Source organism: Loxodonta africana, chromosome 8 (assembly GCF_030014295.1).
Source record: "Loxodonta africana isolate mLoxAfr1 chromosome 8, mLoxAfr1.hap2, whole genome shotgun sequence".
In the NCBI taxonomy this organism is placed as follows: Eukaryota; Metazoa; Chordata; class Mammalia; order Proboscidea; family Elephantidae; genus Loxodonta; species Loxodonta africana.
The window spans coordinates 105927776-105939963 of NC_087349.1; the positions used below are offsets into that span (position 1 = coordinate 105927776).

A 12188-nucleotide genomic window follows, 5' to 3' on the forward strand; every position below is an offset into this window, starting at 1 on the left:
ATCCAGTGGGGTTTTGCCCCAAATTAGTAATGGATATGGATTTTGGATATTTCGTTTTTTCTAGAATTAGAACTTTTTCATTCTGTTTTTTAATTGTAATTGCCACAAGGTTTTAGTCTTTTATCTGTTTTTAAATGGATCAGTACTTAACCACCTGTGTTTTCATCCCCTAGCTTTCCTATTTGTATACTTTTAGGGGAAAAAAATCTTTTGGTCGACCAGATTGTATCAATGAGTAAATTTTTCTTTTCAAGGAGAGTTTTTATAATATTTCTCCCAAGTCCTTGCATATTTGAGAATCTTTATATGTGACCATAATTTAGTTTATTATCAAAGCATATTATTTTTCTCAAAACTTTGTAATATAGATGTAGCTTCATTGCCTCTGTGTATGATGCAATGTCACCTGGGTATGCCCAATTTTTTTTTTTTTTTCTTTTTTAACCTTGTTGACTGTGTTAATGGGTGGACGGTTTAAAAGTTCACTCTGGCAGCAACACAGAGAATAGATCAGAGGGGTGGGTCGGTTGGCAGGCAGCCCATCAGCAGGCTACCGCAGTGGGCCAGAAGAGAAGGGAATGTGCCGGGGGACCAGGGTGGGGCAGTGAGGAGGAGAGAAGGGATCTGAGAAAGATTTAAAAGATAGAATCTGTTAGATATGATGCTTGATTAGATAGAGGATGTGGGAAGAGAAAGGTGTCAAAAATCGTCAGTTTATACTGCAGTGTTTATGCATTCAAATACTTTAATTAAAATACTAGGATTCAGCAATGAAGGGTGGAGGTGTGAAAAGACCTAAAGTTAGTTACAGACATCTGGCTAGACTTTATAGTAACTCATATTAATTTGATTTATAATGTTATTATGTTTATATCACTTTTGCACAAAATATGGTAGCGTCTTAGTTTCTGATGCTTTTTTTTTTAATCTCTTTTACCTCTAAGAGCAAATTAGGAATGTTTTTCATAAAACTAAATTTTTTTTTTCTGTTTCTTCTTCTAGCTCCTGAAATTCTTAGTTATGATCCTATCAGCATGGCAACAGATATGTGGTAAGAGTTATTTATGAAAAATTAATTAAATAGCTTTCCAGAAGTTAATATGACACTAATTTTTCTTATACTTTCTTTTCCAATTTAGGAGCATTGGAGTGTTAACATATGTCATGCTTACAGGGATATCGCCCTTCTTAGGGGATAACAAGCAAGAAACATTCTTGAACATCTCACAGATGAATTTAAGTTATTCTGAGGAAGAATTTGATGTTGTGTCAGAGTCCGCTATTGACTTCATCAAGGCACTTTTAGTTAAAAAACCCGAGTAAGTATTAGTTAACATTGGTGGTTTTCGATTTTTAAGTAGGTGAAACAAAAGTAGTTTAAACACGGTCACACCAAACTGAAAACATGAACATGTAAACAGAAAACTAGATGAAACTTTTGATATATCTGTTGAAAGAAAAGGTGGCAAAAATGAAAATATTTTTAGAAAATGTAAGCCACACCTCAGTAAGACAGGCTTTAAAAGTTAGTTAACAAAGTTATGGTATTGAAACCGTGTCCACTTGAGAATGGCACTCATAGTTCATGGTTACTCGAAACTGACAACAAAATGGCAACTAATCCCTAACAGATATATTTGTCTATCTGTTCTTGGACTTTGAAGAGGGCTTTTTAGAGACACCTTACTGGTGGCACAGTGGTTAAGAGCACGGCTGTTAACTAAAAGGTCAGCAGTTAGAATCCACCAGCCACTCCTTGGAAACCCTATGGGGCAGTTCTACTCTGTCCTGTAGGGTCATTATAAGTCAGAATTGACTCGACAGCAATGGTTTTTTGTTTTGTTTTTAATTAAAATGCTATTTTTCATCATCACGGAGAATTGCATGCAAATGTCAAAACTTCTAGTTTTGTTCAGGAATCCCCAATAGGATTTTTGCCAATTCTTAATACTTTCCAAGATAAAATACGATAAATGTAGTATCTTATGTTCTAATTCCTAATGAAAGTTTTAACTGTATTGCCTTAAGTTTAAATGTATATCTTTACACAGAGATCGAGCCACCGCTGAAGAATGTCTAAAACATCCATGGTTGACACTGAGCAGTATTCAGGGTCCTTCTCTCAGGGTGAAAGGTGCATTAGAAGAAGCAGATGCCCTCCAAGAAGGTGATTCTGTGCCTGAAATTAACTCAGATACTGAGAAGCCAGAAACGGAGGAAACAGTTGTAACGGAGGAGTTAATTGTAGTTACTTCGTATACTTTAGGGCAATGCAGACAGTCTGAAAAAGAAAAAACGGAGCAAAAGGCCATTTCCAAACGATTTAAATTCGAAGAACCTTTGCTGCAAGAAATTCCAGGAGAATTTATCTACTGAGCAGTATTTCCCCCTAGAACTGAATTTTCCTACATTGAAAACATTATTATTATTTATGGACCTTTGGCCAAATGATATCTTTACTAAAAGTGGATAACCAGGTGTCACTGATGTAAACTAAAATAACTTTGTCAAACTTACGGAGTTAGGCGAATCAAGCCAGATTCATAAAGTTGCCAACCCGGTTGTTTAACAGGTAAAGTTATCTGTTTCAATGTTGTTTTTGAGAACAAAAACGTTTGCACCTTTTTATTCTACATCCGGTTTCTCCAGATTGAGAATTTGTGTGCAAAGTTATTTGTATTCACTTTCTTTAAAAATCCAGTAAAAGTGCCAAAATTACATCTTTGTAAATTTGTTCTGATTATTCATATATGTATCTGTGTCTGCGTATACATATGTCAGTATCTTTACTGAAACTGATACTTCTTCACTTTGGATTGTGTGTGTGTGAGATTTAAATAGAAGTCTTCCAAATTTTTGAGACCTAGAATAACATCCATTATAATGTCTTAATTTTTGTATTTTATTACTGCTTTATATTGACTTGATTTGACTTCTATTATCTTTTTGTCTAATGCCTATAACCTGTCTGGTAAAAACCCTGGTTAATTTGTTTTTCTCCTTCAGCACCACTAATAAGAGAGGTGGTAATTTTTTACCTTTGAAATTATTCTGGGTTTCAACGTCACGGTGAAATCACCCTGTAATGTTGAACCAGTGCTGGGTTTTCAGCCATTTCCCTCACTCCACGCTCATCTGCTTTCACGGGCTACCCCCCTGCCACCTCCTCACCCCTCCCACTTATTTGTCCTTTAATTTTGGGCACTTGCAGGTGTCAGTGTGATCTGACCAATACAGTGGTTGCTTGGATCAGTGAAAAGACCCTGTGTTTTTTCCCAAAGTTAGAGCAGGGGACAAGATGTAAAAGCATATTCATTATTGTCACTGAGCCTTTATGTCTGTTGAGTTCCTTATCAGCCCTCATGCTACATTAGGTGAAGTTGTAAGATGCCAAAATATTTATAGACCTTTACTTTGTCCATTAAAAAAAAAAAAAATTGAAGTTGAACACTTTGTCATTAAGGAGGTACCTTGTCCCAAAAGAGTTAAAAGAGTATACTCAATAGAGTTTAATTTGATTAGCATTGAACACTTCAGTTGTCTTCAAATCACACAGTAGGCAGTAAATTCCTGTTTAAAAAAATGAAATGGAAAAACGTATGATTCCTATCATGGACTGAATTTTGTCTGTGTTGACTTGGCTAGGCCATGATTCTCAGTACTGTGTAGTTGTCTTCCATTTTGTAATCTGATTATCCCCCATTTTGTGATGTGTTGTAAATCCTAGCCTCTGTGCCTGTGGTTATGGTCACATTTGGGCGAGAGCTGTCTGTTATGTTAATGAGGCAGGATTATGTAACACCCTTACTCAGGTCACAGCCCTGATCTGATATAAAGGGAGTTTTCCTGGGGTGTGGCCTGCATCACCTTTTATCTTGCAAGAGATAAAAGGAGGGAGAAGCCAGCGGAGAGAAAAAGGAACCTGACTACCACCAAGAAAGAGGAGCCAGGAGCGGAGCATGTCCTTTGGACCTGGGGTCCCCGCTCTGAGAACCTCCTAGACCCAGGGGATGAATGATGACAAGACAACATGGAGTTCCCCAAGGAACGCCAGGCCCACAGGTGTTGAAAACAGACAAGGACCTTCCCCCAGAGCCAACAGAAAAACCCTTCGCCTAGAGCTGGCACCCAGAATTTGGACTTCTTGCCTCCTAAACTGAGAGAATAAATTTGTTTGTTAAACCATCCACTTGTAGTATTTCTGTTTTAGTAGCACTAGATAACTAAGACAATTCCTAACTTAGAGTAACTAAATATCCTTCCAAAAAAAAAGTCTGAAAGTCCTTACTTGTCTTTGATAGGTTCCAGTGTTCTCTGTACTCGTCAGTACAGCTCGTCATCTGTGTGCAGCGTGTGCACACCCTGCCCTGCCGCTGCCCACACTCTGTGTTGGGGATGGCTTAGACTTCCCCTCCCCCATATCTGACTGAGGTGTCACCCACCGCTTCCTTCCTAGTGTGATTTCTCAAATGCCACAATCATAACAGTGACAGCAACTAACCACCTTTTCTGTAGTGTGTTCAGTGTACTGTACTAGACATTGACGTACAGGGTCTGTGAACCTCACACAGCCATGCAGGGAGAGCCTGTCAGGCCCTTAGAATTGTTCAGACATTGTTTAACAAAATCGATTCGTCAGTTCAGAGAATCAGGTTGCACTATTTTCTCACTCAACTGGCTTTATCTGTGCAGTTTCGTAGATGCTAACGTTTCTAAATAAGTTCTAGAAAGGGAGGGGGGAGTTCTTCCACAATGGCAGAGGTTTCAATTCAAACCCAGTGTTAAGCCTTAGGTAAGTAAGTCTCTTTAAAAAGGTTAAAACATAGTTTTAGGCAAAATTTTATAAATATCTTCCTAACAAAAAAGGGTTTAAGGAGAAAAAAAAAAAAACTATTGAATGACATATATTTGTACTTGATGGATTTGTAGATTTTAAAATTAGAATCATTTGAATAGCACTTAAACTTCTTCCAAATGATTTCACTCAAAATAAATACTTTTAATATAATTATTGTATTTGTAAAAAGACAGGTTTCCTTTTAGCTGGACACTTTGAAGTTTGTAGTATGCTTAACTAATTTTATTCCTTGAATTGCGAGCTTTGTGCTTTTTTTTTAAAGAAGTCCTTCAGAATATACTTATATAAAGGTAGCTTTTAGTTTTTTGGTTTATATTATATAAACCGAGCAGGAAGAATCTTCACAATACTGGACCAGATAAAATCTTTTATTAATAACTTGCCAGCCAGCTTCTCACTCATGTAAAGTTGTTAATGCTCATTTGTTTTATTACCAAGTTACAAAAGACTAATACAGTACTATTGAGATTACTCATACAGTTTATACATCCAGTTTGAATTATACTGAAATTCAATGTTAGATAGTGGAGCAAGATGACGAAATGAGTGCATGCCTGCACCTACTCCCCAGCAACTAACACACTGAACAATGAATAAAAACAAGCACAGACTGAGATCTCAACTCCAGACAGCAGCTGAGGAACTGGAGAATTGCAGTGAGTCCAGAAGCAGGGGAGAGGAGGAACAGGATCAGCATAGAAACTAAGACATCCTACCTGCTAACAAGACTGCAAGCTTATCGTAGCCATTTTGTGACAGGGCTGGGTAACACCCCAAGCCAGTAACAGAAAGGAAGCTTATCTGAGGAAGTTCTAGCCAAATTTCTTTTAAGTCAGTGCAAATTGGCCATGGGAGTTCACGGGCTGCACAAGTGGGAAGGGGCAAAGGAAAACCTTAATGCTTCAGGAGAGTACTGTTGAATCTCACTGAGGCCTGAAACTAATAGGCACTAGGACCAGAAAGAAGTGTAAGAGCAGCAGGGCAAGGAGAATGGTCCAGACTGACAGGCAAGCTGGAGGCAGCTCCCAGTGGGACACCACGGGCACTGGGTGTGTCAGTGCAGGAGTGACAGTGAGGGGAAGACTTTAGAATCCTCACCACAGTAAAGCCGATCCCCACCGTGCACACCAGCAGAGGCATCCAGCAAAATCCACCCTCTCACACATGCATATTGAATTCCAGAGTCCAAGCATACAGATCTCTTGAATTTTCTACAATAAAAAGAATAAAAAATTTAAAGAACAAAATGGCTCAAGTTCAACAAAAACTAGTAAAAAAACACAAAAGCACAAGAATAGATGGAGCACTCAAACATGAAGAAGAGGAAGTCTAACAGAGGCCAGGATAATGCAAAGAATTGATAATTTTCCGACTATGGTGCTAAATATGGTTAAAGAAAGTAAAAAACAACAAACTAGTGGAGTTCAGGAAGCAAACAGTGGAACAAAATGAGAAATTCAACAAGGAATTTGAAAACACAAAAAGATCTACTGGAACTGAAAAATAAGACATCTGAATTAGGAAAAGCAAGAGCCAACACTAAACAATAGGGTCAAACAAGCAGAGGATAGAGTATCTGAAGTTAGCAAGTCTCAAGATAAAAGAACAAAAGCAAACAAAACCAAAAAGAAATGTGGGACTCAATTAAGAAATCTAACATCAAAATTACTGCAATCGCAGAGCACCACAACAATAAAGGCATACAAACAATTTTCCAAGAGATGGTCAGAATTTCCCAGACCTGAGCAGAAAACCAAGCCTGCAAACACAGGAAGCTACAAGAACGCCAATCAGAAGAGACAACAAAAAGATAACTCTGCGACATACCCTAATGAAATTCTTGAAAACCAAAGACAAGGAGAGAATTTTGAAAGTAGCATGAGAAAAACACAATTTAACACACCAAAGGTCTTTCATAAGAATCAGTGTGGAGCAATGTACATAAAATACTGAACCAAAACAATTGGCAACCAAGAATACTTTACTCAGCAAAGTTGTCGCTCAGAAACAAAGGGGAAATCAAGACAGTCCAAAACAAACAGAAACTCTGGGAATTTGCAGCTACCAGACCAGCTTTGCAACTATTACACTCAAGGGAAAACTCCAAATGGAAAGGCAAGAACATTAAGAAATAAGTACAGAGGCAGGGCCAAGATGGCTGACTAGGTAAAAGCTACCTCGGATCCCTCTTGCAACAAAGACTCGGAAAAACAAGTGTATTGATCACATACATGACAATCTATGAACCCTGACCATCAAACACAGATCTAGAGTTGACCTGAGTGACAGGTGAGTGAAAAGCTGCGCCCTGAACCAGCAGCCGTTTCTGGAACCCGTGACCCGCTCCACAGCCTTGAGCCCCCGCGGTTTCCTGGTGCCCAGTGGTGGGGCCGATTGCGGCTTGCTGAGGCGGGGCAGACACGGGACACAGCCCTAACCCCTAGCCCCCTGGGGTAACCTCCGTAGAGACTCAGCCAGCGCAAGCAGACTGCACACTGACGGGGCTAACGAGAGAATGAACAACCACGGGGACGCGGCCACTGTTTTTGGAGCCTGGAGCCAGCGTCCCAGTCAGAAAACCTTGGCACCAGACTTTGGACTGGGCGCAGGGGATCTGAGCGTGGCATCCTGAGACGGTGCAAACACAGGACACAGCCCTAGCCCCCTGAAGTGACCTTGGGGGAAGCCCAGCTAGTGCACGCAGGCAGCACAGCGACGCAGATGACAGGAGAAGTCACCGGGAGGCAGCGACTGGTTTTGGAGCCTGAAGTGCAGCGTCCCAGCTAGGGAACCTTGGCGCTGGGCTTTGGACTGGGAGCACAGGAACCGACCACGGCTTCTGAGACAGCACAAGCACAGGACGCAGGCCTGACCCTCGGGGGCAATCTCGACCCAGCCAACGCACACAGGCTACACACCCCTCCTCCTCGGGAATCTCAGATAAAACAGTCATCACCAAGCAAGATAAGTAACTTTGTCTATATTCCTGGGTGCTACTCTCTCCTAGCTATCTGATCCCTCCCCACCCCTTCCCAGGCGGTGACGTTAAGATTGGAATTTCCTGGGCAAGGGAGTGAAGTGCTCTGCGGTGTTTTGTTTTGTTTTGGTCTTTTCCTAACCCATTGTCCTGGCCTGAGAGAAGCAGCTACAAAAAACCCAGGGACTAAGAATCCTTCCCTGACTTCCCGAAATTAGACTAAAAATACAGAACCAACGCCAGCCAAGCATATGAGATCCACAGTCTTGGGCTTTCATCCCTACAGGGAACAAGGTGGCTATTATAATGCCAAGGCAATTCTGATAGTGATCTGACTGTAATTGTTTTAGCAGATTACTGGAAAGACAAGTTTCCCAGGTCTGATATCTCTACCTATTAAACACAGCCCTCGCTGACCCACAACCCAGAACTGAGGGCTGAAGCTCCACCCAAACCACCTAGCCTCCTGCCATAGGGGTCTGAGGATGGTGACACCTACCAATCTTTGGAGGTACATGCATTGGATGCCTAAGGTACAGCTGCAGAGCCCACCCACCAAAGTGCTTTAGGAATAGAGACACACCTACCTCACAAGCACTTGGGGGAAGCCTGTCAACATCCTGCCCCCCCAGAGTGTGAAACCCTGCTGCTACTAGAATCTGGTGCACACAACTATCACCACTACTCCTCTAAGTGAATAGGTGACAGTCTACACCACACACTTGGTGACCCAAAATCAGATTCTACTCAAGAATAGTGAATGGACTCTTAGGCTTATATATCTGGTAACAGCCCAAACCAGCTGGTAATACGACATAAGTGATTGAAAGGCAACAACAATCAAGACAGCGCAATCTAGTAGCCCATCTATGTATATTGAAAGAAAACAAAACAAGATAAGACTCAGTGAGAAAATATAAAATAAATCATTACAATATCTTAGAGATGGCTCAGAGACAGCAGTCGATATCAAACCACATAAAGAAGCAGACCATGATTGCTTCTACAACTCCCCAAATTAAAGAATCAAAATCTTCCCCAAATGAAGATACAATCCTGGAATTGCCAGATGCAGAATATAAAAAACTAACTTACAGAATGCTTCAAGACATCAGGGATGACCTCAAAAATGAAATAAGGCAATCTACAGAAAAAGCCAAGGAACACACTGATAAATCAGTTGAAGAAATCAAAAAGATTATTCAAGAACATAGTGGGAAAATTAATAAGCTGCAAGAATCCATAGAGAGACAGCATTCAGAAATCCAAAAGTTTAACAATAAAATTACAGAATTAGACAATTCAATAGGAAGTCAGAGGAGTAGAATCAAGCAATTGGAATGCAGAGTGGGGGAGCTGGAGGATAAGGCAATTGACACCAATACAGTTGAAGAAAAATCAGATAAAACAATTTTAAAAAAATGAAGAAACCCTAAGAATCACGTGGGACTCTATCAAGAAGAATAGCTTGCATGTGATTGGAGTTCCAGAACAAGGAGGGATAACAGAAAATACAGAGAGAATAGTTGAAGATCTGTTGGCAGAAAACTTCCCTGACATCAAGAAAGATGAAAGGATATCTATCCAAGATGCTCATCAAACCCCATATAAGATTGATCCAAAAAGAAAATCACCAAGACATATTATCATCAAACTTGCCAAAACCAAAGATAAAGAGAAAATTTTAAAAGCAGCCAGGGATAAAAGAAAGGTCTCCTAAAAGGAGAATCAGTAAGAATAAGTTCAGACTACTCAGCAGAAACCATGCACTCAAGAAGGCAATGGGATGACATACATAGAGCACTAAAGGAGAAAAACTGCCAGCCAAGGATCATATATCCAGCAAAACTCTCAAATGTGAAGGTGAAATTAAAACATTTACAGATAAACACAAACTTAGAGAATTTGCAAAAACCAGACCAAAGCTACAAGAAATACTAAAGGAAATTATTTGGTCAGAAAACCAATAATATCAGATACCAGCACAACACAAGGTCACAGAACAGAACATCCTGATATCAACTCAAATAGGGAAATCACAAAAACAAATTAAGATTAATTTTAAAAAGAAAAAAATGCTCAAAACAGGGAATCATTGAAGTCAATATGTAAAAGATCACAATAATCAAAACGAGGGACTAAATGCAGGTGGCATAGAACTGCCATATAAAGAGGGAAACAAGGCGATATAGGACAATACAAGTTAGGTTTTTACTTAGAAAAATAGGAGTAAATATTAAGGTAACCACAAAGAGGTATAACAACTCCATAACTCAAAATAAAAACCAAGAAAAATATAACAACTCAGCAAACATAAAGTCAAATACTATGAAAAATAAGGAACACACAATTTACAAAGAAAAATGTCTCAGCACAAAAAAGTAAGTGGAAAAATGAAATTGTCAACAGCACACATAAAAAGGCATCAAAATGACAGTACTAAACACATACTTATCTATAATTATGCTGAATGTAAGTGGACTAAATGCACCAATAAAGAGACAGAGAGTCTCAGACTGGATAAAGAAACACGATCCGTCTATAAGCTGCCTACAAGAGACACACCTTAGAGACACAAACAAAAACTCAAAGGATGGAAAAAAATATATCAAGCAAACAACAAGCAAAAAAGAGCAGGAGTAGCAATATTAGTTTCTGACAAAACAGACTTTAAAGTTAAATCCACCACAAAGGATAAAGAAGGACACTACATAATGATTAAAGGGACAATTGACCAGGAAGATATAACCATATTAAATATTTATGTACCCAATGACAGGGCTGCAAGATACATAAAACAAACTTTAACAGAACTGAAAAGTGAGATAGACACCTCCACAATTACAGTAGGAGACTTCAACACACCACTTTCAGAGAAGGACAGGACTTCCAGTAAGAAGCTGAATAGAGACACGGAAGACCTAATTGCTACAGTCAACCAACTTGACCTCATAGACTTACACAGAACACTCCACCCAACAGCTGCAAACTATACTTTTTTTTCTAGTGCACATGGAGCATTCCCTAGAATAGATCACATGTTAGCTTATAAAACAAACCTTTGCAGAGTCCAAAACACTGAAATATTACAAAGCATCTTCTCAGACCACAAGGCCATAAAAGTGGAAATCAATAACAGAAAAATCAGGGAAAAGAAATCAAATACTTGGAAACTGAACAATACCCTGCTCAAAAAAGACTGGGTTATAGAAGACATTGAGGAGGGAATAAAGAAATTCATAGAATGCAACGAGAACGAAAACACTTCCTATCAAAACCTCTGGGACACAGCAAAAACAGTGCTCAGAGGTCAATTTATATCAATAAATGCACACATACATAAAGAAGAAATAGCTAAAATCAGAGAACTGTCCCTTCAACTTGAACAAATAGAAAGCGAGCAACAAAAGAATCCATCAGACACCAGAAGAAAACAAATAATAAAAATTAGAGCTGAACTAAATGAATTAGAGAACAGAAAAACAATTGAAAGAATTAACAAAGCCAAAGGCTGGTTCTTTGAAAAAATTAACAAAATTGATAAACCATTGGCCAGACTGACAAAAGAAATACAGGAAAGGAAATAAACAACCCGAATAAGAAATGAGATGGGTCACATCACAACAGACCCAACTGAAATTAAAAGAATCATATCAGATTATTATGAAAAATTGTACTCTAACAAATTTACAAACCTAGAAGAAATGGATGAATTCCTAGAAAAACACTACCTACCTAAACTAACACAATCCGAAGTAGAACTACTAAATAGACCCATAACAAAAAAAGATATTGAAAAGGTAAACAAAAAATTCCCAACAAAAAAAAGCCCTGGCTCAGACTGGACAACGGGTTGGAGAGAGACGCTGATGAAGAGTGAGCTACTTGTATCAGGTGGACACTTGAGGTTGTGTTGGCATCTCCTGTCTGGAAGGGAGATAGGAGGGTAGAGAGGGTTAAAAACTGGCAAAGTTGTCACGAAATGAGAGGCTGGGAGGAGGTAGCGGGCTGACTCATTATGGGGAGAGTAAGTGAGAGTATGGAGTAAAGTGTATATAAGCTTATATGTGACAGACTGACTTGATTTGTAAACTTTCACTTAAAGCACAATAAAAACTATTTAAAAAAAAAAAAAAGCCCTGGCCCGGACGGCTTTACTGCAGAGTTCTACCAAACTTTCAGAGAAGAGTTAACACCACTACTACTAAAGGTATTTCAAAGCATAGAAAATGATGGAATACTACCTAATTCATTCTATGAACCCACCATCTCCCTGATACCAAAACCAGGTAAAGACAGCACAAAAAAAGAAAATTACAGACCTATACCCCTCATGAACATAGATGCAAAAAT

The 12188-nt window shown here is 39.1% G+C and overlaps 1 protein-coding gene across 1 annotated transcript in view; it reads left to right on the plus strand.

Moving 5' to 3' along the window:
* STK17A (serine/threonine kinase 17a) overlaps positions 1-11975 on the plus strand; it is a 49909-nt gene extending 37934 nt beyond the window's left edge. The window contains exons 5-7 of the mRNA XM_003407254.4: positions 1003-1051; positions 1140-1319; positions 2052-11975. Coding sequence (XP_003407302.1) covers positions 1003-1051; positions 1140-1319; positions 2052-2376 — 554 coding nt within the window. The 3' untranslated portion in view covers positions 2377-11975. The remainder of the gene's footprint in view (positions 1-1002; positions 1052-1139; positions 1320-2051) is intronic.
* Positions 11976-12188: the final 213 nt, after the last annotated feature.